The sequence below is a fragment of the Carcharodon carcharias genome, chromosome 2, assembly GCF_017639515.1.
Source record: "Carcharodon carcharias isolate sCarCar2 chromosome 2, sCarCar2.pri, whole genome shotgun sequence".
Classification (NCBI taxonomy): Eukaryota; Metazoa; Chordata; class Chondrichthyes; order Lamniformes; family Lamnidae; genus Carcharodon; species Carcharodon carcharias.
In genome coordinates, this window is record NC_054468.1 from 121,291,637 (window position 1) to 121,319,631 (window position 27,995).

A 27,995-nucleotide genomic window follows, 5' to 3' on the forward strand; every position below is an offset into this window, starting at 1 on the left:
AGCAGCACCAGCAGCAACCGCAGCAGCAACAGCTGCAGCAGCAGCAACACCAGCAGCAACAGCAAGAGCACCAGCAGTGGCAACACAAGCAGCAGCAGCAACAGCAGCCGTATCAATAATAACCACAGCAAATGCAGGAGCAACAGATGCAGCTCCAGTGGCAGCAGCAGCAGCAGCACCAACAGCCCCAGCAGCAGCACCAGCACCAGCAGCAACAGCAGTAGTAGTACCAACACCAGCAGAAACAGTAGCAGCAGCAGCCACAGCACCAGCGACAGCAGCAACACCAGCAGAAGCAGCAATAGCAGCAGCCCAGGAAGCAGCAGAACCAGCAGCAGATGCAGCAGCCATAGCACCAGCATCAGTAGCAAATACACCACCAGCAGTAGTCGCAGCAGCAGCAACACAAGCAGCAGCAATAGAAACAGCAGCAGAAGCAGCAGCAGCAACAGTATCAGCAACAGCAGCATCAACAGCAAGAGCAGCAGCACCATCACCAGCATCAGTAGCAGCAACACCACCAGCAGTAGTCACAGTAGCAGCAACAATAGCAGCAGCAACAGCAACATCAGCAGCAAGAGCTCGAGCAGCAGCATTACCAGCAGCAACAAGAGCAGCAACAGCCACAGCAGCAGCACCAGCACCAGCAACAATGGCAGCAGCAGCAGCAACAGCAGTAGCACCCACACCAGCAACAGCAGGAGCAGCAACAACAGGAGCACCGTCACCAGCAGCAGCAGCTGCACCAACAATAGCAACAGCAACAGGACCAGTAGCAACAACAGCAGCACCAGTAACAACAGAAGCAGCATCAGCAGCAGTACCAGCACCAGCAACACCAGCAGCAACAGCAAGAGCAACAGCAGCAGAAACAGCAACAGCAGGAGTAGCAGCAATAGCAAGACAAACTGCAGGACCAACAGCAGCGGCAGCAGCACCAGCAAGAGCAGCAGCAACAGCAAGAGCAACAGCACCATCACCAGCAGCAGTAGCAGCAGCACCACCAGCAGTAGTAGCAGCAGCAGCACCACCAGCAGCAGCATCAGCAGCAGCAGCAGCAACAGCAGCAGTAGCACCAACATATGCAGAAACAGTAGGAGTAGCAGCAACAGCACCAGCAGCAGCAGCACCAACACCAGCAGCACCAACACCAGCAGCAACAGCAGCAGCACCAGCAGCAGCAGCAATAGCAGCACCAACACCAGCTACAACAGCAGATGCACCACCACCAGCAGCAGCAACAGCAGCAAAATGAACAGCAGCAGCAGCACCACCAGCAGCAGCACCAACAGCAGCAGCAACAGCAGCAGCACCAACAACAGCAACAACAGCAGCACCAGCACCAGCAGCAGCAACAACAGCAGTAGCACCAAAACCAGCAACAACAGAAACAGCAACAGGAGCAGCAGCAACAACAGCAGCACCAGCAACAGCAGAAGCAGCAACAGCAGCAGTACAAACATCAGCAACAACAGCAGCAGAAGCAACAGCAGTAGCACTCACACCAGCCACAACAGCTGCAGCAACAACAGCAGCAGCAGCAACAACAGCAGCACCAACCCCACCAGCAGCAGCAGCACCAACAACAGCAACAGCAACAGGACCAATAGCAACAGCAACAGCACCATCACCAGCATCAGTAGCAACAACACCACCAGCAGTAGTCGCAGCAGCAGCAACACAAGCAGCAGCAATAGCAACAGCAGCAGAAGCAGCAACAGCAGCAGTATCATCAACAGCAACAGCAGCAGCAACAGCAAGACCAGCAGCACCATCACCAGCAGCAGTAGAAGCAACACCACCAGCGATAGTACCAGCAGCAGAAACAATAGCAGCAGCAACAGCAACAGCAGCAGCAAGAGCACGAGCAGCAGCAATACCAGCAGCAACAAGAGCAGCAACAGCCACAGCATCAGCACCAGCACCAGCAACAACGGCAGCAGCAGCAGCAACAGCAGTAGCACCCACACCAGCAACAGCAGCAGCAGCAACAACAGGAGCACCATCACCAACAGCAGCAGCAGCACCAACAACAGCAACAGCAACAGGACCAGTAGCAACAACAGCAGCACCAGTAACAACAGAAGCAGCAACACCAGCAGCACCAGCAAGAGCAGCAGCACCATCACCAGCAGCAGTAGCAGCAGCACCACCAGCAGTAGTAGCAGTAGCAGCACCACCAGCAGCAGCATCAGCAGCAGCAACAGCAGCAGTAAGACCAACACCTGCAGAAACAGTAGGAGTAGCAGCAACAACACCAGCAGCAGCAGCACCAACACCAGCAGCACCAACACCAGCAGCAACAGCAGCAGCACCAGCAGCAGCAGCAATAGCAGCACCAACACCAGCTGCAACAGCAGAAGCACCACCAGCAGCAGCAACAGCAGCAAAAAGAACAGCAGCAGCAGCAGCACCACCAGCAGCAACAGCACCAGCAGCAGCAGCACCCACAGTAGCAGCACCGACACCAGCAACAACAGCAGCAGCAGCACCAGCAGCAGCAGCAACAGCAGTAGCACCAAAACCAGCAACAACAGCAACAGCAACAGGAGCAGCAACAACAACAGCAGCAGCAACAACAGCAGCACCAGCAACAGCAGAAGCAGCAACAGAAGTACTACCAGCACCAGCAACAGCAGCAGCAACAGCAAGAAAAGCAGCACCATCACCAGCAGCAGTAGAAGCAACACCACCAGCAATAGTACCAGCAATAGTACACTAGCAATAGCAGCAGCACCAACATCAGCAACAGCAGCAGCAGCAACAGCAGTAGCACAAACACCAGCCACAACAGCTGCAGCAACAACAGCAGCAGCAGCAACAACAGCAGCACCAACCCGACCAGCAGCAGCAGCATCAACAACAGCAACAGCAACAGGACCAATAGCAACAGCAACAGCACCATCACCAGCATCAATAGCAACAACACCACCAGCAGTAGTTGCAGCAGCAGCAACACAAGCAGCAGCAATAGCAACAGCAGCAGAAGCAGCAACACCAGCAGCAACAGCAAGAGCAACAGTAGCAGCAACAGCAACAGCAGGATTAGCAGCAATAGCAAGACCAACTGCAGGACCAACAGCAGCGGCAGCAGCACCAGCAAGAGCAGCAGCAACAGCAAGAGCAACTGCACCATCACCAGCAGCAGAACCAGCAGCACCACCAGCAGTAGTAGCAGCAGCAGCACCACCAGCAGCAGCATCAGCAGCACCAGCAACAGTAACAGCAGCAGCACCAACAACACCAGCAGCAACACCAGAACCAACAGCACCAGCAGCAGCACAAGCACCAGCAGCAGCAACAGCAGCAGCAAGAGCCACAGCACCAGTAGCAGCAACACCACCAGCAATAGTCGCAGCAGCAGCAACACTAACACGAGAAGGAGCGGCAACACCAGTAGCAACAACACAAGCAACAGCAGCAGCAGCACCAGCAGCAACAGCAGCAGTGGCACCAACACCAGCAGAAACAGTAGCAGCAGCAGCCACAGCAACAAAGCAGCAACAACAGCAGCATCCATAGCAGAAGCAAAAGTAACAGCAGCAGCACCACCAACATCAGCAGCATCACAGAACCAACAGCACCAGTAGCAGCCGGACCATTGCGAGCAATGCCAGCAACAGCTGCAGCAGGAACAGCAACAGTACCTGCAAAAACAGCAGCAGAAACACCAGCAGCAACTGCAGCTGTATCAGTAGCAGCAGCACCAGCACCAGCAGCATCAAAACAAGCAGCAGCCACAGCACCAGTAGCACCAACACCAACAACAACAGCTGCAGCAACAGCAGCAACATCAGCAGCTGAACGAACACCAGCAGCATCAGCAGCAGCAACAACTGTAACAGCAACAGGACCAGCAGCAACAACAGCAGCACCAGCAACAGCAGAAGCAGCAACAACAGCACTACCAGCACCAGCAACAGCAACAGCAACAGCAAGAGCAGTAGCACCATCACCAGCAGCAGTAGCAGCAACACAACCAGCAGTAGTAGCAGCAGCAACACCAAAATCAGCAGCAACAACAGCAGCAGCAACAGCAGCATCAGCACCAGCAACAACAGCGGCAGTAACAACAGCAGCAGCAGCAACAGCAGCAGCTACAGCAGCAACACCTGCAAAAACACCAGCAGAAGCAGCAACAGCCGCAGCCCATGCAGCAGCAGCATTAGCAGCAACAGCAGCAGCACCATCAACACCAGCAGCAGCACCGGCACCAACAGCCCTAGCAGCAGCAAAACCAATGTGAGCGTATCCAGCAACAGTTGCAGCAGCAAAAGCAACGGTACCTGCAACAACAACAGAAACACCAGCAGCAACAGCACCTGTATCAGTAGCACCAGCACCAGCAGCATCAACACCAGCAGCAGCCACAGCACCAGCAACAGCAACAGCAGCAGCAAGAGCAGCAGCAACACCAGCAGCAACAGCAGCAACACCACCAACAGTAGTAGCAGCAGAAGCAACACGAGCAGCAGCAACAGCAACAGCAGTAGCAACAGCAGCAGCAGTAACACCAGCAACAACAGCAGCTGCAGCACCAGCAGCAGCAATAGCAGTAGCACCAACACCAGCAACAACAGCTGCAGCAACAGCAGCAGCAACAGCAGCAAAACCAATACCAGCACCAGAAACAGCAACAGCAACAGCAACAGCAAGACCTGCAGCACCATCATTAGCAGAAGTTGCAGCAACACCAACAGCAGTAGTAGCAGCAGCAACACCAAAATCAGCAGCACAAACATCAACAGCAACGGCAGCAGCAGCTCCAGCAACAACAGCAACAGCACCAGTACCAGCAACAGCAGCAACTACAGCAGCAGCAACAGCAGCAATAGCAGCAGCAACAGCAACAGCAGCACCAATACCAGCAACAGCAGCAACAACAGCAGCAGCAGCAACAGCAGCAATACCTGCAGTAACACCAGCAGAAGCAGCAACAGCAGCGGCCCAGGCAGCAGCAGCACCAGCAGCAACAGCAGCAGCAGCACCAACAGCAGCAGCAGCTTTAGCACGAGCAACGGTAACAGCAGCAGCACCATCAACACCAGCAGCAGCACCGGCACCAACAGCACTAGCAGCAGCAAAACCAGTGAGAGCATAGCCAGCAACAGCTGCAGCAGCAACAGCAACGGTACCTGCAACAACAACAACAGAATCACCAGCAGCAACAGCAGCTGTATCAGTAGCAGCAGCACCAGCAGGAGCAACACCAGCAGCAGCCATAACACCAGCAACAGTAGCAGCAAGAACAGCAGCAGCACCAGCAGCAACAATACCTGCAACTACAGCGGCAGCACCAACAGCACCACGAGCAGCAACAGCAGCATCAGCAGCAGCAGCAACAGCAGCAGCACCAGCAGCAACACTAGCATCAGCAACGGCAGCAGCAACCGCAAGAGCAGCAGCACCTGCACCAGCAGCAGTGGCTGCAAAACCACCAGCAGCAGCAACACCAGCAGCAAAAGCAAGAGCAGCACCAGCAGCAACAGAAAGAGCAGCAGCAGTAGCAGCAACAACACCAGTAGTAGTAGCAGCAGCAACAACACTAGCAGCAGCAACAGCAACATCAGCAGCAATAGCAACAGCAGCAGCAACAACAACAGTAACAACAGCAGCAACAGCAGCAGCAGCGGCAAAAACAATAGTACCAACACCAGCAACAACAGCAGCAGCAGCAAAAGCATTAGTACCAACACCAGCAACAGCAGCTGCTGCAACAGCAGCAGCAACAGCAACAACAGCAGCAGCACCAACACCACCAGCAGCAGCAGCACCAACAACAGCAACAGCAACAGGACCAGCAGCAACAACAGCAGCACCAGCAACAGCAGAAGCAGCAACAGCAGCAGCAACAGCAACAGCAACAGCAGCAGCACCAACACCAGCAACAACAGCAGCAGCAACATGACCAGCAGCAACAGCAGCAGCAACAGCAAGAGCTGCATCACCATCACCAGCAGCAGTAGCAGCAATACCAGCAGCAGTAGTAGCAGCAACAGCAACACTAGCAGCAGCAACAGCAACAGCAACAACAGCAGCAACAACAGCAGCAACAGCAAGAGCACGAGCAGCAGCACCACCAGCAGCAGTAGCAGCTATAGCAACAGCAACTGCAGGACCAGCAGCTGCAGCCACAGCACAGCAGCACCAGCAGCAACAGCAGCAGAAACAACAACAACTACAGGTGCAGCAACAGCAGCAGCAGCACTAGCAGCAACAGCAGCAGCAACAGTACCAGCAACAGCAGCATCTACAGCACCAGCACCAGCAGCAACACCAGCAGCAACAGCAGCAACACCAGTTCCAGCAGCAGCACCAGCAGCAGCAACAACAACAGCAGCCACAGCATCAGAAACAGCAGCAATAGCAACAGCAGCAGCAACAACAGCTGCAACAGCAGCAGCAGCACCAGCACTAGTAGCAGCAACAGCAGCAACAGCAGCAGTGGCACCAACACCAGCAGAAACAACAGCAACACCACCAACAGTAGTAGCAGCAGCAGCAACAATAACAGCTGCAGCAGCAACAGCAGCAGCAACAGCAGCGGCAACACCAGCAGCAACAACAGCAACACCACCAACAGTAGTGGCAGCAGCAGCAACACTAGCAGCAGCAACAGCAACAGCAGCAGCAACAGCAGCAGTAGCAACACCAGCAGCAACAGCTGCAGCAGCCTTTGCACCAGCAACAGCAGCAGCAAGAGCAGCAGCAGCACCAGCAGCAACAGCTGCAGCAACAGTACCAGCAAATACAGCGGCAGCCACAACAGCACCACCAGCAGCAAAAGCAGCGTCAGCAGCAGCAGCAACTGCAGCAGCACCAGCAGCAACAGCAGCTGCAGAAGCACCAGTACCAGCAACAGCAATAACAACAGCAGCAGAGGCAACAACAGCGGCAACAGCAGCAACACCAGCAGAAGCAGTAACAGCCGCAGCCCACACAGCAGCAGCACCAGCAGCAACAGCAGCAGCAGCAGCACCAACAGCAGCAACAGCCATAGCACGAGCAACGGTAACAGCAGCAGCACCATCAACACCAGCTGCAGCACCGGCACCAACAGCTCTAGCAGCAGCAAAGCCAGTGCAAACATAGACAGCAACAGCTGCAGCAGCAACAGCAACAGTACCTGCAACAACAACAGAAACACCCGCAACAGCAGCTGTATCAGTAGCAGCAGCTAAAGCAGCAGCAACACCAGCAAAAGCTATTGCACCAGCAATAGCAGCAGCAAGATCAGCAGCAGCACCAGCAGCAACAGATGCAGCAACAGTACCAGCAAATACAGCGGCAGCCACAACAGCACCATCAGCAGCAACAGCAGCATCAGCAGCAGCAGCATCAGCAGCAACAGCAGCAGCAGCACCAGCAGCAGCACTAGCACCAGCAACAGCAGCAGCAACAGAAAGAGAAGCAGCAGCTGCACCAGCAGCAGTAGTAGCAGCAGCAGCAACACTAGCAGCAGCAACAGCAACAGCAGCAGCAGCAGCAACACCAGCAGCAACAGTAAGAGCAACTGCAGCAGCAGCAATAGCAACAGCAACTGCAAGGACAACAGCAGCAGCACCAGCCAAAGCAACAGCAGCAGTAGCAGCAACATCAGCAGCAACAGCAAGAGCACCAGCAGCAGCACCAGCTGTAGTAGTAGCAATAGCAAGGGCAACTGCAGGACCAATAGCCACAGCCTCAGCAGCAGCAGCAGCATCAACAGCAGCAGTAGCACCAATACCAGCAGAAACAGTAGCAGCAGCAGCCACAGCAACAGCAGCAACACCAGCAGCAACACCAGCAAAAGCAGCAAAAACAGCAGCCCAGGCAGCAGCAGCAAAAGCAGCAACAGCAGCAGCAGCCCCAACAGCAGCAGCTACAGCAGCAGCAGCCATAACAGCAGCAAATGTAACAGCAGCAGCACCACCAACACCAGCAGCATCACAGAACCAACAACACCAGTAGCAGCAGGACCATTGTGAGCAATGCCAGCAACAGCTGCAGCAGTAAGAGCAAAAGTACCTGAAACAACAGCAGCAGAAACACCAGCAGCAACAACAGCTGTATCGGTAGCAGCAGCACCAGCACCAGAGCATCAACACCAGCAGCAGCCACAGCACCATCAACAGCAGAAACAGCAACACCAGCAGCAACAGCAGCAGCAAAAGCAGCGGCAACACCAGCAGCAACACCAGCAACACCACCAACAGTAGTAGCAGCAGCAGCAACAATAACAGCTGCAGCAGCAACAGCAGCAGCAACAGCAGCGGCAACACCAGCAGCAACAACAGCAACACCACCAACAGTAGTAGCAGCAGCAGCAACAATAACAGCTGCAGCAGCAACAGCAGCAGCAACAGCAGCGGCAACACCAGCAGCAACAACAGCAACACCACCAACAGTAGTAGCAGCAGCAGCAACACTAGCAGCAGCAACAGCAACAGCAGCAGCAACAGCAGCAGTAGCAACACCAGCAACAACAGCTGCAGCAACGGCAGCAGCAACGGCAGCAGAACCAACACCAGCAGCAGCAGCAATAACTGCAACAGCAACAGGACCAGCAGCAACACCAGCAGCAACAGTAAGAGCAATTGCAGCAGCAGCAGCAATAGCAACTGCAACTGCAAGGCCAACAGCAGCAGCACCAGCCAAAGCAACAGCAACAGTAGTAGCAACACCAGCAGCAACAGCAAGAGCACCAGCAGCAGCACCACAAGCAGCAGCAGCACCAGTTGCAGTAGTAGCAATAGCAAGGGCAACTGCAGGACCAATAGCCGCAGCCTCAACAGCAGCAGCAGCAGCAACAGCAGCAGTAGGACCAATACCAGCAGAAACAGTAGCAGCAGCAGCCACAGCAACAGCAGCAACACCAGCAAAAGCAGCAAAAACAGCAGCCCAGGCAGCAGCAGCAAAAGCAGCAACAGCGGCAGCAGCACCAACAGCAGCAGCTACAGCAGCAGCAGCCATAACAGCAGCAAATGTAACAGCAGCAGCACCACCAACACCAGCAGCATCACAGCACCAACAACACCAGTAGCAGCAGGACCATTGTGAGCAATGCCAGCAACAGCTGCAGCAGTAAGAGCAAAAGTACCTGCAACAACAGCAGCAGAAACTCCAGCAGCAACAGCAGCTGTATCAGTAGCAGCAGCACCAGCACCAGAGCATCAACACCAGCAGCAGCCACAGCACCATCAACAGCAGAAAGAGCAACAGCAGCAGCAACAGCAGCAGCAACACCAGCAGCAACACCAGCAACACCACCAACAGTAGTAGCAGCAGCAGCAACAATAGCAGCAGCAACAGCAACAGCAGCAGCAACAGCAGCAGTAGCAACACCAGCAGCAACAGCAAGAGCACCAGCAGCAGCACCACCAGCAGCAGCACCAGCTGTAGTAGTAGCAATAACAAGGGCAACTGCAGGACCAATAGCCACAGCCTCAGCAGCAGCAGCAGCAGCAGCAACAGCAGCAGTAGCACCAACACCAGCAGAAACAGTAGCAGCAGCAGCCACAGCAACAACAGCAACGCCAGCAGTAACACCAGCAAAAGCAGCAAAAACAGCAGCCCAGGCAGCAGCAGCAAAAGCAGCAACAGCAGCAGCAGCACAAACAGCAGCAGCTACAGCAGCAGCAGCCATAACAGCAGCAAAAGTAACAGCAGCAGCACCACCAACACCAGCAGCATCACAGCACCAACAGCACCAGTAGCAGCAGGACCATTGCAAGCAATGCATGCAACAGCTGCAGCAGTAAGAGCAAAAGTACCTGCAACAACAGCAGCAGAAACACCAGCAGCAACAGCAGCTGTATCAGTAGCAGCAGCACCAGCACCAGAACATCAACACCAGCAGCAGCCACAGCACCAGCAACAACAGAAACAGCAACAGCAGCAGCAACAGCAGCAGCAACAGCAGCGGCAACACCAGCAGCAACAGCAGCAACACCAGCAACAGTAGTAGCAGCAGCAGCAACACTAGCAGCAGCAACAGCAACAGCAGCAGCAACAGCAGCAGTAGCAACACCAGCAACAACAGCTGCAGCAACAGCAGCAGCAAGAGCAGTAGAAACAACACCAGCAGCAGCAGCAATAACTGCAACAGCAACAGGACCAGCAGCAACACCAGCAGCAACAGTAAGAGCAACTGCAGCAGCAGCAGCAATAGCAACAGCAACTGCAAGGCCAACAGCAGCAGCACCAGCAACAGCAGCAGCAGCACCAGTACCTGCAACAGCAGCAACTACAGCAGCAGCAGCAACAGCAGAAGCTACAGCAGCAACTCCTGCTGCAACACCAGCAGAGGCAGCAACAGCCGAAGCCCAGGCAGCAGCAGCACCAGCAGCAACAGCAGCAGCAGCAACAACAGCAGCAGCAGCCATAGCACGAGCAACGGTAACAGCAGCAGCACCATCAACACCAGCTGCAGCACCGGCACCAACAGCAATAGCAGCAGCAAAGCCAGTGCAAGCATAACCAGCAACAGCTGCAGCAGCAACAGCAACGGTACCTGCAACAACAACAGAGACACCAGCAACAGCAGCTGTATCAGTAGCAGCAGCTAAAGCAGCAGCAACAGCTGCAGCAGCCATTGCACCAGCAACAGCAGCAGCAAGAGCAGCAGCAGCACCAGCAGCAACAGCTGCAGCAACAGTACCAGCAAATACAGCGGCAGCCACAACAGCACCACCAGCAGCAAAAGCAGCGTCAGCAGCAGCAGCAACTGCAGCAGCACCAGCAGCACCAGCAGCAGCACTAGCACCAGCAACAGCAGCAGCAACAGAAAGAGAAGCAGCAGCTGCACCAGCAGCAGTATTAGCAGCAGCAGCAACATTAGCAACAGCAACAGCAGTAGCAACACCAGCAGCAACAGTAAGAGCAACAGCAACAGCAGCAGCAACAGCAGCAGTAGCAACACCAGCAACAACAGCTGCAGCAACAGCAGCAGCAACAGCAGCAGAAGCAACACCAGCAGCAGCAGCAACAACTGCAATAGCAACAGGACCAGCAGCAACAGCAGCAGCACCAGGAACAGCAGAAGCAGCAGCACCATCACCAGCAGCAGTAGCAGCTACACAACCAGCAGTAGTAGCAGCAGCACCACCAAAATCAGCAGCAACAACAGCAGCAGCAACGGCAGCAGCAGCACCAACAACAGCAGCAGCATTAGTACCAGCAACAGCAGCAGCAACAGCAGAAGCAAGAGCAGCAGCAACACCAGCAGCAACAGCAGCATCAGCACCAGCAACAACAGCAGCAGCAGCAGCAGCACTAGAAGCAGCAACAGCAGCAGCAACAGCAAGAGCAGCAGCACCTGCACCAGCAGCAGTAGCAGCAACACCACCAGCAGCAGCAACGCCAGCAGCAACAGCAAGAGCAGCACCAGCAGCAGCACCACAAGCAGCAGCAGCAACAGTAGTAGTAGCAGCATTATCTACAGCAACAGCAGGAAGAACAGCACCAGAAGCAGCTGCACCAACAGCAGCAGCACCAACACCAGCAGCAACAGCAGCGGCACCAGCAGCAGTAGTAATAGCAGCACCAACACCAGCTACAACTGCAGATGCACCACCAGCAGCAGCAGCAACAGCAGCAAAAGGAACAGCAGCAGCAGCAGCACCAGCAGCAGCAGCACCAACAGCAACAGCAACAGCAGCAGCACCAGCTACAGCAGTAGCACCAGCAGCAACAGCAGCAGCAGCAGCAACAGCAACAGCAACAGCAGCAACAGCCATAGAACCAGCAACAGTAAAAGCAGCAGCACCACCAACACCAGCAGCATCACAAGCACCAATAGCACCAGGAGCAGCAACATCAGTGCGAGCAATGCCAGTAACAGTTACAGCAGCACCAGCCCAGCAGCACCAACATCAGCAGCTGCCACAGCACCAGCAACACCATCAACAGCAACAGCAGCAGCAAGAGCAGCCACAGCACCAGCAGCAACAGCAGCAGCAACATGACCAGCAACTACAGCAGCAGCAACAACAACAACACCAGCAGCAACACCAGCATCAGCACCAGCAACAACAGCAGCAGCACCAGCAGCACCAGCAGCAGCTCTAGCAGCAGCAACAGCAGCAGCAAAAGCAAGAGCAGCAGCACCTGCACCAGCAGCAGTAGCAGCAACACCACCAGCAGCAGCAACAACAACAGCAACAGCAAGAGCAGCACCAGCAGCAGCACCACTAACAGCAGCAGCAACAGGAGCAGTAGCAACAATAGCTACAGCACCAGCAGGAACAACAGCACCAGAAGCAGCAGCACCAACACCAGCAGCACCAACATCAGCAGCAACAGCAGCAGCACCAGCAGCAGCAGCAATAGCAGCACCAACACCAGCTACAACAGCAGATGCACTACCAGCAGCAGCAGCACCAGCCAAAGCAACAGCAGCAGCACCACCAACACCAGCAGCATCACAGCACCAAAGGCACCAGTAGCAGCAGGACCATTGTAAGCAATGCCAGCAACAGCTGCAGCTGGAACAGCAACAGTACCTGCAAAAACAGCAGCAGAAACACCAGCAGCAACAGCAGCTGTATCAGTAGCAGCAGCACCAGCACCAAGGCATCAACACCAGAAGCAACCACGGCACCAGCAACAGCAACAGAAGCAGCATTTCAGCAGCAAGAGCAGCAGCAACACCAGCAACAACAGCAGCAACAGCAGCAGCAACAGCAGTAGCACCAACACCAGCAACAACAGCTGCAGCAACAGCAGCAGCAACAGCAGCAGAACAAAGAACAGCAGCAGCAGCAATAACTGCAACAGCAACAGGACCAGCAGCAACAACAGCAGCACCAGCAACAGCAGCACCAGCAACAGGAGCACTACCAGCACCAGCAACAGAAACAGCAAGAGCAGCAGCACCATCACCAGCAACAGTAGCAGCAACACCAACAGCAGTAGTAGCAGCAGCAACACCAAAATCAGCAGTAACAACAGCAGCAGCAACGGCAGCAGCAGCACCAGCAACAACAGCAGCAGCACCAGTACCAGCAACAGCAGCAACTACAGCAGCAGCAACAGCAGCAGTAGCAGCAGCAACAGCAACAGCAGCACCAGTACCAGCAAGAGCAGCAACAATAGCAGCAGCAGCAACAGCAGCAAAACCTGCAGCAGCACCAGCAGAAGCAGCAACAGCAGCAGCCCAATCAGCAGAAGCACCAACAGCAGCAGCAGCCATAGCACGAGCAACAGTAACAGCAGCAGCATCACCAACACCAGAAGCAGACCCGGCAACAACTGCACTAGTAGCAGCAAAACCAGTGCGAGCATAGCCAGCAACAGCTGCAGCAGCAACAGCACCAGTACCTGCAACAACAGCAGCAGAAATGCCAGCAGCAACAGCAGCTGTATCAGTAGCAGCAGCACCAGCACCAGCTGCAGCAACACCAGCAGCAGCCACAGCACCAGTGACAGCAGCAATAGCAACAGCAGCAGCAACAACAGCAGCAATGACAGCAGCAGCACCAGCAGCAACAACCAGTTGCAAGAGCAGCAGCAGCACCAGCAGCAACAGCAGCAGCACCAGTACCAGCACTAGTTCCAGCAACAGCAGCAACAGCAGCAGCAGCACCAGCAGCAACAGCAGTAGTAGTACCAACACCAGCAGAAACAGTAGCAGCAGCAGCCACAGCACCAGCGACAGCAGCAACACCAGCAGAAGCAGCAATAGCAGCAGCCCAGGAAGCAGCAGAACCAGCAGCAGCAGCCATAGCACCAGCATCAGTAGCAAATACACCACCAGCAGTAGTCGCAGCAGCAGCAACACAAGCAGCAGCAATAGAAACAGCAGCAGAAGCAGCAACAGCAACAGTATCAGCAACAGCAGCATCAACAGCAAGAGCAGCAGCACCATCACCAGCATCAGTAGCAGCAACACCACCAGCAGTAGTCACAGTAGCAGCAACAATAGCAGCAGCAACAGCAACATCAGCAGCAAGAGCTCGAGCAGCAGCATTACCAGCAGCAACAAGAGCAGCAACAGCCACAGCAGCAGCACCAGCACCAGCAACAATGGCAGCAGCAGCAGCAACAGCAGTAGCACCCACACCAGCAACAGCAGGAGCAGCAACAACAGGAGCACCGTCACCAGCAGCAGCAGCTGCACCAACAATAGCAACAGCAACAGGACCAGTAGCAACAACAGCAGCACCAGTAACAACAGAAGCAGCATCAGCAGCAGTACCAGCACCAGCAACACCAGCAGCAACAGCAAGAGCAACAGCAGCAGCAACAGCAACAGCAGGAGTAGCAGCAATAGCAAGACAAACTGCAGGACCAACAGCAGCGGCAGCAGCACCAGCAAGAGCAGCAGCAACAGCAAGAGCAACAGCACCATCACCAGCAGCAGTAGCAGCAGCACCACCAGCAGTAGTAGCAGCAGCAGCACCACCAGCAGCAGCATCAGCAGCAGCAGCAGCAACAGCAGCAGTAGCACCAACATATGCAGAAACAGTAGGAGTAGCAGCAACAGCACCAGCAGCAGCAGCACCAACACCAGCAGCACCAACACCAGCAGCAACAGCAGCAGCACCAGCAGCAGCAGCAATAGCAGCACCAACACCAGCTACAACAGCAGATGCACCACCACCAGCAGCAGCAACAGCAGCAAAATGAACAGCAGCAGCAGCACCACCAGCAGCAGCACCAACAGCAGCAGCAACAGCAGCAGCACCAACAACAGCAACAACAGCAGCACCAGCACCAGCAGCAGCAACAACAGCAGTAGCACCAAAACCAGCAACAACAGAAACAGCAACAGGAGCAGCAGCAACAACAGCAGCACCAGCAACAGCAGAAGCAGCAACAGCAGCAGTACAAACATCAGCAACAACAGCAGCAGAAGCAACAGCAGTAGCACTCACACCAGCCACAACAGCTGCAGCAACAACAGCAGCAGCAGCAACAACAGCAGCACCAACCCCACCAGCAGCAGCAGCACCAACAACAGCAACAGCAACAGGACCAATAGCAACAGCAACAGCACCATCACCAGCATCAGTAGCAACAACACCACCAGCAGTAGTCGCAGCAGCAGCAACACAAGCAGCAGCAATAGCAACAGCAGCAGAAGCAGCAACAGCAGCAGTATCATCAACAGCAACAGCAGCAGCAACAGCAAGACCAGCAGCACCATCACCAGCAGCAGTAGAAGCAACACCACCAGCGATAGTACCAGCAGCAGAAACAATAGCAGCAGCAACAGCAACAGCAGCAGCAAGAGCACGAGCAGCAGCAATACCAGCAGCAACAAGAGCAGCAACAGCCACAGCATCAGCACCAGCACCAGCAACAACGGCAGCAGCAGCAGCAACAGCAGTAGCACCCACACCAGCAACAGCAGCAGCAGCAACAACAGGAGCACCATCACCAACAGCAGCAGCAGCACCAACAACAGCAACAGCAACAGGACCAGTAGCAACAACAGCAGCACCAGTAACAACAGAAGCAGCAACACCAGCAGCACCAGCAAGAGCAGCAGCAACAGCAAGAGCAACAGCACCATCACCAGCAGCAGTAGCAGCAGCACCACCAGCAGTAGTAGCAGTAGCAGCACCACCAGCAGCAGCATCAGCAGCAGCAACAGCAGCAGTAAGACCAACACCTGCAGAAACAGTAGGAGTAGCAGCAACAGCACCAGCAGCAGCAGCACCAACACCAGCAGCACCAACACCAGCAGCAACAGCAGCAGCACCAGCAGCAGCAGCAATAGCAGCACCAACACCAGCTGCAACAGCAGAAGCACCACCAGCAGCAGCAACAGCAGCAAAAAGAACAGCAGCAGCAGCAGCACCACCAGCAGCAACAGCACCAGCAGCAGCAGCACCAACAGTAGCAGCACCGACACCAGCAACAACAGCAGCAGCAGCACCAGCAGCAGCAGCAACAGCAGTAGCACCAAAACCAGCAACAACAGCAACAGCAACAGGAGCAGCAACAACAACAGCAGCAGCAACAACAGCAGCACCAGCAACAGCAGAAGCAGCAACAGAAGTACTACCAGCACCAGCAACAGCAGCAGCAACAGCAAGAAAAGCAGCACCATCACCAGCAGCAGTAGAAGCAACACCACCAGCAATAGTACCAGCAATAGTACACTAGCAATAGCAGCAGCACCAACATCAGCAACAGCAGCAGCAGCAACAGCAGTAGCACAAACACCAGCCACAACAGCTGCAGCAACAACAGCAGCAGCAGCAACAACAGCAGCACCAACCCGACCAGCAGCAGCAGCATCAACAACAGCAACAGCAACAGGACCAATAGCAACAGCAACAGCACCATCACCAGCATCAATAGCAACAACACCACCAGCAGTAGTTGCAGCAGCAGCAACACAAGCAGCAGCAATAGCAACAGCAGCAGAAGCAGCAACACCAGCAGCAACAGCAAGAGCAACAGTAGCAGCAACAGCAACAGCAGGATTAGCAGCAATAGCAAGACCAACTGCAGGACCAACAGCAGCGGCAGCAGCACCAGCAAGAGCAGCAGCAACAGCAAGAGCAACTGCACCATCACCAGCAGCAGAACCAGCAGCACCACCAGCAGTAGTAGCAGCAGCAGCACCACCAGCAGCAGCATCAGCAGCACCAGCAACAGTAACAGCAGCAGCACCAACAACACCAGCAGCAACACCAGAACCAACAGCACCAGCAGCAGCACAAGCACCAGCAGCAGCAACAGCAGCAGCAAGAGCCACAGCACCAGTAGCAGCAACACCACCAGCAATAGTCGCAGCAGCAGCAACACTAACACGAGAAGGAGCGGCAACACCAGTAGCAACAACACAAGCAACAGCAGCAGCAGCACCAGCAGCAACAGCAGCAGTGGCACCAACACCAGCAGAAACAGTAGCAGCAGCAGCCACAGCAACAAAGCAGCAACAACAGCAGCATCCATAGCAGAAGCAAAAGTAACAGCAGCAGCACCACCAACATCAGCAGCATCGCAGAACCAACAGCACCAGTAGCAGCCGGACCATTGCGAGCAATGCCAGCAACAGCTGCAGCAGGAACAGCAACAGTACCTGCAAAAACAGCAGCAGAAACACCAGCAGCAACTGCAGCTGTATCAGTAGCAGCAGCACCAGCACCAGCAGCATCAAAACAAGCAGCAGCCACAGCACCAGTAGCACCAACACCAACAACAACAGCTGCAGCAACAGCAGCAACAACAGCAGCTGAACGAACACCAGCAGCATCAGCAGCAGCAACAACTGTAACAGCAACAGGACCAGCAGCAACAACAGCAGCACCAGCAACAGCAGTAGCAGCAACAACAGCACTACCAGCACCAGCAACAGCAACAGCAACAGCAACAGCAAGAGCAGTAGCACCATCACCAGCAGCAGTAGCAGCAACACAACCAGCAGTAGTAGCAGCAGCAACACCAAAGTCAGCAGCAACAACAGCAGCAGCAACAGCAGCATCAGCACCAGCAACAACAGCGGCAGTAACAACAGCAGCAGCAGCAACAGCAGCAGCTACAGCAGCAACACCTGCAGCAACACCAGCAGAAGCAGCAACAGCCGCAGCCCATGCAGCAGCAGCATTAGCAGCAACAGCAGCAGCAGCACCAACAGCAGCAGCAGCCATTGCACGAGCAACAGTAACAGCAGCAGCACCATCAACACCAGCAGCAGCACCGGCACCAACAGCCCTAGCAGCAGCAAAACCAATGTGAGCGTATCCAGCAACAGTTGCAGCAGCAAAAGCAACGGTACCTGCAACAACAACAGAAACACCAGCAGCAACAGCACCTGTATCAGTAGCACCGGCACCAGCAGCATCAACACCAGCAGCAGCCACAGCACCAGCAACAGCAACAGCAGCAGCAAGAGCAGCAGCAACACCAGCAGCAACAGCAGCAACACCACCAACAGTAGTAGCAGCAGAAGCAACACGAGCAGCAGCAACAGCAACAGCAGTAGCAACAGCAGCAGCAGTAACACCAGCAACAACAGCAGCTGCAGCACCAGCAGCAGCAATAGCAGTAGCACCAACACCAGCAACAACAGCTGCAGCAACAGCAGCAGCAACAGCAGCAAAACCAATACCAGCACCAGAAACAGCAACAGCAACAGCAACAGCAAGACCTGCAGCACCATCATTAGCAGAAGTTGCAGCAACACCAACAGCAGTAGTAGCAGCAGCAACACCAAAATCAGCAGCACAAACAGCAGCAGCAACGGCAGCAGCAGCTCCAGCAACAACAGCAACAGCACCAGTACCAGCAACAGCAGCAACTACAGCAGCAGCAACAGCAGCAATAGCAGCAGCAACAGCAACAGCAGCACCAATACCAGCAACAGCAGCAACAACAGCAGCAGCAGCAACAGCAGCAATACCTGCAGCAACACCAGCAGAAGCAGCAACAGCAGCGGCTCAGGCAGCAGCAGCACCAGCAGCAACAGCAGCAGCAGCACCAACAGCAGCAGCAGCTATAGCACGAGCAACGGTAACAGCAGCAGCACCATCAACACCAGCAGCAGCACCGGCACCAACAGCACTAGCAGCAGCAAAACCAGTGAGAGCATAGCCAGCAACAGCTGCAGCAGCAACAGCAACGGTACCTGCAACAACAACAACAGAATCACCAGCAGCAACAGCAGCTGTATCAGTAGCAGCAGCACCAGCAGGAGCAACACCAGCAGCAGCCATAACACCAGCAACAGCAGCAGCAACAGTAGCAGCAAGAACAGCAGCAGCACCAGCAGCAACAATACCTGCAACTACAGCGGCAGCACCAACAGCACCACGAGCAGCAACAGCAGCATCAGCAGCAGCAGCAACAGCAGCAGCACCAGCAGCAACACTAGCATCAGCAACGGCAGCAGCAACAGCAAGAGCAGCAGCACCTGCACCAGCAGCAGTGGCTGCAAAACCACCAGCAGCAGCAACACCAGCAGCAAAAGCAAGAGCAGCACCAGCAGCAACAGAAAGAGCAGCAGCAGTAGCAGCAACAACACCAGTAGTAGTAGCAGCAGCAACAACACTAGCAGCAGCAACAGCAACATCAGCAGCAATAGCAACAGCAGCAGCAACAACAACAGTAACAACAGCAGCAACAGCAGCAGCGGCAAAAACAATAGTACCAACACCAGCAACAACAGCAGCAGCAGCAAAAGCATTAGTACCAACACCAGCAACAGCAGCTGCTGCAACAGCAGCAGCAACAGCAACAACAGCAGCAGCACCAACACCTCCAGCAGCAGCAGCACCAACAACAGCAACAGCAACAGGACCAGCAGCAACAACAGCAGCACCAGCAACAGCAGAAGCAGCAACAGCAGCAGCAACAGCAACAGCAACAGCAGCAGCACCAACACCAGCAACAACAGCAGCAGCAACATGACCAGCAGCAACAGCAGCAGCAACAGCAAGAGCTGCATCACCATCACCAGCAGCAGTAGCAGCAATACCAGCAGCAGTAGTAGCAGCAGCAGCAACACTAGCAGCAGCAACAGCAACAGCAACAACAGCAGCAACAACAGCAGCAACAGCAAGAGCACGAGCAGCAGCACCACCAGCAGCAGTAGCAGCAATAGCAACAGCAACTGCAGGACCAGCAGCTGCAGCCACAGCACAGCAGCACCAGCAGCAACAGCAGCAGAAACAACAACAACTACAGGTGCAGCAACAGCAGCAGCAGCACTAGCAGCAACAGCAGCAGCAACAGTACCAGCAACAGCAGCATCTACAGCACCAGCACCAGCAGCAACACCAGCAGCAACAGCAGCAGCACCAGTTCCAGCACCAGCACCAGCAGCAGCAACAACAACAGCAGCCACAGCATCAGAAACAGCAGCAATAGCAACAGCAGCAGCAACAACAGCTGCAACAGCAGCAGCAGCACCAGCACTAGTAGCAGCAACAGCAGCAACAGCAGCAGTGGCACCAACACCAGCAGAAACAGTAGCAGCAGCGGCCACTGCAACAGCAGCAACACCAGCAGCAACACCAACAGAAGCAGCAACAACAGCAGCCCAGGCAGCAGCAGCAAAAACAGCAACAGCAGCAGCAGCACCAACAGCAGCAGCAACAGCAGCAACAGCCATAGCAGCTGCAAAAGTAACAGCAGCTCCACCACCAACACCAGCAGCATCACAGCACCAACTGCACCAGCAGCAGCAACACCAACAACAACAGCAGCCGCATGAGCAGCAGCAGCAATAGCAGCAGAAGCAGCAAGAGCAGAAGCCCAGACAGCAGCCACAACAGCAGCAACAGCACCAACAGCAGCAGCAGCCAAAGCACCAGCAACAGCAACATCAGCAGCATCAGCAGCACCAGCAGCAGCACCAGCACCAACAGCACCAGCAGCAGCAACACCAGTGCGAGCATAACCAGCAAAAGCTGCAGCAGCAACAGCAACAGTACCTGCAACAAAAGCAGCAGCAACGCCAGCAGTAACAGTGGCTGTATCAGTAGCATCAGCACCAGCACCAGCAGCAGCAACAACAGCAGCAGCCACAGCACTATTAACAGCAGCAAAAGCAACAGCAGCAGCAACAACAGCAGCAGCACCAGCAGCAACACCAGCTGCAACAGCAGCAACAGCACCAGCAGCAACAGCAGCAGCACCAGTACCAGCACTAGTACCAGCAACAGCAGCAACAGCAGCAGCAGCACCAGCGGCAACAGCAGCAGTGGCACCAACACCAGCAGAAACAGTAGCAGCAGCAGCCACAGCAACAGCAGCAACACCAGCAGCAACAACAACAGAAGCAGCAACAACAGCAGCCCAGGCAGCAGCAGCAAAAGCAGCAACAGCAGCAGCAGCACCAACAGCAGCAGCAACAGCAGCAGCAGGCATAGCAGAAGCAAAAGTAACAGCAGCGGCACCACCAACATGAGCAGCATCACAGCACCAACAGCACCAGTAGCAGCAGGACCATTGCGAGCAATGCCAGCAACAGCTGCAGCAGGAACAGCAACAGTAACTGCAACAGCAGCAGCAGAAAAACCAGCAGCAATGACAGCTGTGTCAGTAGCAGCTGCGCCAGCACCAGCAGCATCAACACAACCAGCAGCCACAGCACCAGCAACAGCAACAACAGCAGCAAGAGCAGCAGCAACACCAGCAGCAACAGCAGCAACACCACCAACAGTATTAGTAGTAGCAACAACACTAGCAGCATCAACAGCAACAGCAGTAGCACCAACACCAGCAACAACAGGTGCAGCAACAGCAGCAACAACAGCAGCAGAACCAACACTAGCAGCAACAGCAGCAGCAGCAACAACTGCAACAGCAACAGGTCCAGCAGCAACAACAGCAGCACCAGGAACAGCAGAAGCAGCAGCAGCAGCACTACCAGCACCAGCACCAGCAACAGCAACAACAAGAGCAGCAGCACCATCACCAGCAGCAGTTGCAGTAACACGAGCAGCAGCAGCAGCAGCAGCAACAACTGCAACAGTAACAGGACCAGAGGCAACAACAGCAGCACCAGCAACAGCAGAAGCAGCAACAGCAGCACTACCAGCAGCAGCAACAGCAACAGCAACAGCAAGAGCAGCAGCACCATCACCAGCAGCAGTTGCAGCAATGCCACCAGCAGTAGTAGCAGCAGCAACACCAAAATCAGTTGCAACAACAGCAGCAGCAACAGCAGCAGCAGCAGCAGCAAAAACAGCAACAGCCATAGCACGCGCAACGGTAACAGCAGCAGCACCATCAACACCAGCTGCAGCACCGGCACCAACATCACTGGCAGCAGCAAAGCCAGTGCAAGCATAGCCAGCAACAGCTGCAGCAGCAACAGCAACGGCACCTGCAACAACAACAGAAACACCAGCAACAACAGCTGTATCAGTAGCAGCAGCTAAAGCAGCAGCAAGACCAGCAACAGCCATTGTACCAGCAACAGCAGCAGCAACAGCTGCAGCAACAGTACCAGCAAATACAGCAGCAGCCACAACAGCACCACCAGCAGCAACAGCAGCATCAGCAGCAGCAGCAGCAGCAGCAGCAGCACTAGAACCAGCAACAGCAGCAGCAAAAGCACGAGAAGCAGCAGCTGCACCAGTAGCAGTAGTAGCAGCAGCAGCAACACTAGCAGCAGCAACAGCAACAGCAGCAGCAGCAGCAACACCAGCAGCAACAGTAAGAGCAACTGCAGCAGCAGCAGCAATAGCAACAGCAACTGCAAGGCCAACAGCACCAGCACCAGCCAAAGCAACAGCAGCAGTAGCAGCAACACCAGCAGCAACAACAAGAGCACCAGCAGCAGCACCACCAGCAGCAGCAGCACCAGCTGTAGTAGTAGCAAAAGCAAGGGCAACTGCAGGACCAATAGCCGCAGCCTCAGCAGCAGCAGCAGCAGCCTCAGCAGCAGCAGCAGCAGCAACAACAGCAGTAGCACCAATACCAGCAGAAACAGCAGCAGCAGCAGCCACAGCAACAGCAGCAACATCAGCACCAACAGCAACAAAAGCAGCAAAAACAGCAGCCCAGGCAGCAGCAGCAAAAGCAGCAACAGCGGCAGCAGCACCAACAGCAGCAGCTACAGCAGCAGCAGCCATAACAGCAGCAAATGTAACAGCAGCAGCACCACCAACACCAGCAGCATCACAGCACCAACAGCACCAGTAGCAGCAGGACCATTGTGAGCAATGCCAGCAACAGCTGCAGCAGTAAGAGCAAAAGTACCTGCAACAACAGCAGCAGAAACACCAGCAGCAACAACAGCTGTATCAGTAGCACCAGCACCAGCACCAGAGCATCAACACCAGCAGCAGCCACAGCACCAGCAACAGCAGCAACAGCAACAGCAGCAGCAACAGCAGCAGCAAGAGCAGCAGCAACTCCAGCAGCAACAGAAGCAACACCACCAACAGTAGTAGCAGCAGCAGCAACACTAGCAGCAGCAACAGCAACAGCAGCAGCAACAGCAGCAGTAGCAAAATCAGCAACATCAGCTGCAGCAACAGCAGCAGCAAAGGCAGCAGAACCAAAACCAGCAGCAGCAGCTATAACTGCAACAGCAACAAGACCAGCAGCAACAACAGCGGCACCAGGAACAGCAGAAGCAGCATCAGCAGCGCTACCAGCACCAGCACAAGCAACAGCAACAGCAAGAGCAGCAGCACCATCACCAGCAGAAGTTGCAGTAACAGAACCAGCAGCCGCAGCAGCAGCAACAATTGCAACAGCAACAGGACCAGCAGTAACAACAGCAGCACCAGCAACGGCAGAAGCAGCAACAGCAGCACTACCAGCACCAGCAACAGCAACAGCAACAGCAAGAGCAGCAGCACCATCACCAGCAGAAGTTGCAGTAACAGAACCAGCAGCCGCAGCAGCAGCAACAATTGCAACAGCAACAGGACCAGCAGCAACAACAGCAGCACCAGCAACAGCAGAAGCAGCAACAGCAGCACCACCAGCACCAGCAACAGCAACAGCAAAAGCAAGAGCAGCACCACCATCACCAGCAGAGGTTGCAGCAACACAACCAGCACTAGTAGCAGCAGCAACACCAAAATCAGCAGCAACGGCAGCAGCAGCACCAGTACCAGCAACAGCAGCAACTACAGCTGCAGAGGCAACAGAAGCAGCTACAGCAACAACACCTGCAGCAACACCAGCAGAAGCAGCAACAGCCGAAGCCCATGCAGCAGCAGCACCAGCAGCAACAGCAGCAGCAGCAGCACCAACAGCAGCAACAGGCATAGCATGAGCAACGGTAACAGCAGCAGCACCATCAACACCAGCTGCAGCACCGGCACCAACAGCACTAGCAGCAGCAAAGCCAGTGCAAGCATAGCCAGCAACAGCTGCAGCAGCAACAGCAACAGTATCTGCAACAACAACAACAGAAACACCCGCAACAGCAGCTGTATCAGTAGCAGCAGCTAAAGCAGCAGCAACACCAGCAACAACTATTGCACCAGCAACAGCAGCAGCAAGAGCAGCAGCAGCACCAGCAGCAACAGCTGCAGCAACAGTACCAGCAAATACAGCGGCAGCCACCACAGCACCATCAGCAGCAACAGCAGCATCAGCAGCAGCAGCATCAGCAGCAGCAGCAGCAGCACCAGCAGCAGCACTAGCACCAGCAACAGCAGCAGCAACAGAAAGAGAAGCAGCAGCTGCACCAGCAGCAGTAGTAGCAGCAGCAGCAACACTAGCAGCAGCAACAGCAACAGCAGCAGCAGCAGCAACACCAGCAGCAACAGTAAGAGCAACTGCAGCAGCAGCAATAGCAACAGCAACTGCAAGGACAACTGCAAGGACAACAGCAGCAGCACCAGCCAAAGCAACAGCAGCAGTAGCAGCAACACCAGCAGCAACAGCAAGAGCACCAGCAGCAGCACCAGCTGTAGTAGTAGCAATAGCAAGGGCAACTGCAGGACCAATAGCCACAGCCTCAGCAGCAGCAGCAGCAGCAACAGCAGCAGTAGCACCAATACCAGCAGAAACAGTAGCGGCAGCAGCCACAGCAACAGCAGCAACACCAGCAGCAACACCAGCAAAAGCAGCAAAAACAGCAGCCCAGGCAGCAGCAGCAAAAGCAGCAACAGCGGCAGCAGCACCAACAGCAGCAGCTACAGCAGCAGCAGCCATAACAGCAGCAAATGTAACAGCAGCAGCACCACCAACACCAGCAGCATCACAGCACCAACAGCACCAGTAGCAGCAGGAACATTGTGAGCAATGCCAGCAACAGCTGCAGCAGTAAGAGCAAAAGTACCTGCAACAACAGCAGCAGAAACACCAGCAGCAACAGCAGCTGTATCAGTAGCAGCAGCACCAGCACCAGAGCATCAACACCAGCAGCAGCCACAGCACCGGCAACAGCAGCAATAGCAACAGCAGCAGCAACAGCAGCAGCAAAAGCAGCGGAAACACCAGCAGCAACACCAGCAACAGCACCAACAGTAGTAGCAGCAGCAGCAACAATAACAGCTGCAGCAGCAACAGCAGCAGCAACAGCAGCGGCAACACCAGCAGCAACAGCAGCAACACCACCAACAGTAGTAGCAGCAGCAGCAACACTAGCAGCAGCAACAGCAACAGCAGCAGCAATAGCAGCAGTAGCAACACCAGCAACAACAGCTGCAGCAACAGCAGCAGCAACAGCAGCAGAACCAACACCAGCAGCAGCAGCAATAACTGCAACAGCAACAGGACCAGCAGCAACACCAGCAGCAACAGTAAGAGCAATTGCAGCAGCAGCAGCAATAGCAACTGCAACTGCAAGGCCAACAGCAGCAGCACCAGCCAAAGCAACAGCAACAGTAGCAGCAACACCAGCAGCAACAGCAAGAGCACCAGCAGCAGCACCACCAGCAGCAGCAGCACCAGTTGCAGTAGTAGCAATAGCAAGGGCAACTGCAGGACCAATAGCCGCAGCCTCAGCAGCAGCAGCAGCAGCAACAGCAGCAGTAGCACCAATACCAGCAGAAACAGTAGCAGCAGCAGCCACAGCAACAGCAGCAACACCAGCAAAAGCAGCAAAAACAGCAGCCCAGGCAGCAGCAGCAAAAGCAGCAACAGCGGCAGCAGCCCCAACAGCAGCAGCTACAGCAGCAGCAACCATAACAGCAGCAAATGTAACAGCAGCAGCACCACCAACACCAGCAGCATCACAGCACCAACAACACCATTAGCAGCAGGACCATTGTGAGCAATGCCAGCAACAGCTGCAGCAGTAAGAGCAAAAGTACCTGCAACAACAGCAGCAGAAACTCCAGCAGCAACAGCAGCTGTATCAGTAGCAGCAGCACCAGCACCAGAGCATCAACACCAGCAGCAGCCACAGCACCATCAACAGCAGAAAGAGCAACAGCAGCAGCAACAGCAGCAGCAACACCAGCAGCAACACCAGCAACACCACCAACAGTAGTAGCAGCAGCAGCAACAATAGCAGCAGCAACAGCAACAGCAGCAGCAACAGCAGCAGTAGCAACACCAGCAGCAACAGCAAGAGCACCAGCAGCAGCACCACCAGCAGCAGCACCAGCTGTAGTAGTAGCAATAACAATGGCAACTGCAGGACCAATAGCCACAGCCTCAGCAGCAGCAGCAGCAGCAGCAACAGCAGCAGTAGCACCAACACCAGCAGAAACAGTAGCAGCAGCAGCCACAGCAACAACAGCAACGCCAGCAGCAACACCAGCAAAAGCAGCAAAAACAGCAGCCCAGGCAGCAGCAGCAAAAGCAGCAACAGCAGCAGCAGCACAAACAGCAGCAGCTACAGCAGCAGCAGCCATAACAGCAGCAAAAGTAACAGCAGCAGCACCACCAACACCAGCAGCATCACAGCACCAACAGCACCAGTAGCAGCAGGACCATTGCGAGCAATGCATGCAACAGCTGCAGCAGTAAGAGCAAAAGTACCTGCAACAACAGCAGCAGAAACACCAGCAGCAACAGCAGCTGTATCAGTAGCAGCAGCACCAGCACCAGAACATCAACACCAGCAGCAGCCACAGCACCAGCAACAACAGAAACAGCAACAGCAGCAGCAACAGCAGCAGCAACAGCAGCGGCCAAACCAGCAGCAACAGCAGCAACACCAGCAACAGTAGTAGCAGCAGCAGCAACACTAGCAGCAGCAACAGCAACAGCAGCAGCAACAGCAGCAGTAGCAACACCTGCAACATCATCTGCAGAAACAGCAGCAGCAACAGCAGCAGAACCAACACCAGCAGCAGCAGCAATAACTGCAACAGCAACAGGACCAGCAGCAACAACAGCGGCACCAGGAACAGCAGAAGCAGCAACAGCAGCACTGTCAGCACCAGTACCAGCAACAGCAACAGCAAGAGCAGCAGCACCATCACCAGCAGCAGTTGCAGCAACACAACCAGCAGCAGCAGCAGCAGGAGCAACAACTGCAACAGCAACAGGACCAGCAGCAGCAACAGCGGCACCAGGAACAGCAGAAGCAGCAACAGCAGCACTTCCAGCACCAGCAACAGCAACAGCAACAGCAACAGCAGCAGCACCATCAACAGCAGCATTTGCAGCAACACAACCAGCAGTAGCAGCAGCAGCAACACCAAAATCAGTAGCAACAACAGCAGCTGCAACGGCAGCAGCAGCACCAGCAACAGCAGCAGCAGCACCAGTACCTGCAACAGCAGCAACTACAGCAGCAGCAGCAACAGCAGAAGCTACAGCAGCAACTCCTGCTGCAACACCAGCAGAGGCAGCAACAGCCGAAGCCCAGGCAGCAGCAGCACCAGCAGCAACAGCAGCAGCAGCACCAACAGCAGCAGCAGCCATAGCACGACCAACGGTAACAGCAGCAGCACCATCAACACCAGCTGCAGCACCGGCACCAACAGCAATAGCAGCAGCAAAGTCAGTGCAAGCGTAACCAGCAACAGCTGCAGCAGCAACAGCAAAGGTACCTGCAACAACAACAGAGACACCAGCAACAGCAGCTGTATCAGTAGCAGCAGCTAAAGCAGCAGCAAAAGCTGCAGCAGCCATTGCACCAGCAACAGCAGCAGCAAGAGCAGCAGCAGCACCAGCAGCAACAGCTGCAGCAACAGTACCAGCAAATACAGTGGCAGCCACAACAGCACCACCAGCAGCAAAAGCAGCGTCAGCAGCAGCAGCAACTGCAGCAGCACCAGCAGCAACAGCAGCAGCAGCAGCACCAGTACCAGCAACAGCAGTAACAACAGCAGCAGAGGCAACAACAGCGGCAACAGCAGCAACACCAGCAGAAGCAGTAACAGCCGAAGCCCACACAGCAGCAGCACCAGCAGCAACAGCAGCAGCAGCCGCACCAACAGCAGCAACAGCCATAGCACGAGCAACGGTAACAGCAGCAGCACCATCAACACCAGCTGCAGCACCGGCACCAACAGCACTAGCAGCAGCAAAGCCAGTGCAAACATAGCCAGCAACAGCTGCAGCAGCAACAGCAACAGTATCTGCAACAACAACAACAGAAACACCCGCAAAGGCAGCTGTATCAGTAGCAGCAGCTAAAGCAGCAGCAACACCAGCAACAGCTTTTGCACCAGAAACAGCAGCAGCAA

The 27,995-nt window shown here is 55.0% G+C and overlaps 1 protein-coding gene and 2 pseudogenes across 1 annotated transcript; all 3 read left to right on the forward strand.

The window, feature by feature from the left end:
- Positions 1 to 1,082: 1,082 nt before the first annotated feature.
- Positions 1,083 to 8,570, forward strand: LOC121288129 (annotated as a pseudogene).
- A 1,262-nt stretch (positions 8,571 to 9,832) lies between these two features.
- On the forward strand, positions 9,833 to 20,286 carry LOC121288134 (annotated as a pseudogene).
- A 2,208-nt stretch (positions 20,287 to 22,494) lies between these two features.
- On the forward strand, positions 22,495 to 27,935 carry LOC121288139 (ice-structuring glycoprotein-like; the record flags this gene model as incomplete). Its single annotated transcript, XM_041206514.1, is given in 8 exon segments — positions 22,495 to 22,517; positions 22,609 to 22,963; positions 22,966 to 23,272; positions 26,314 to 26,321; positions 27,086 to 27,301; positions 27,374 to 27,514; positions 27,558 to 27,682; positions 27,854 to 27,935. Coding segments are annotated over 8 exon segments (1,257 nt in total), but the record flags the coding sequence as incomplete, so codon positions are not given.
- Positions 27,936 to 27,995: the final 60 nt, after the last annotated feature.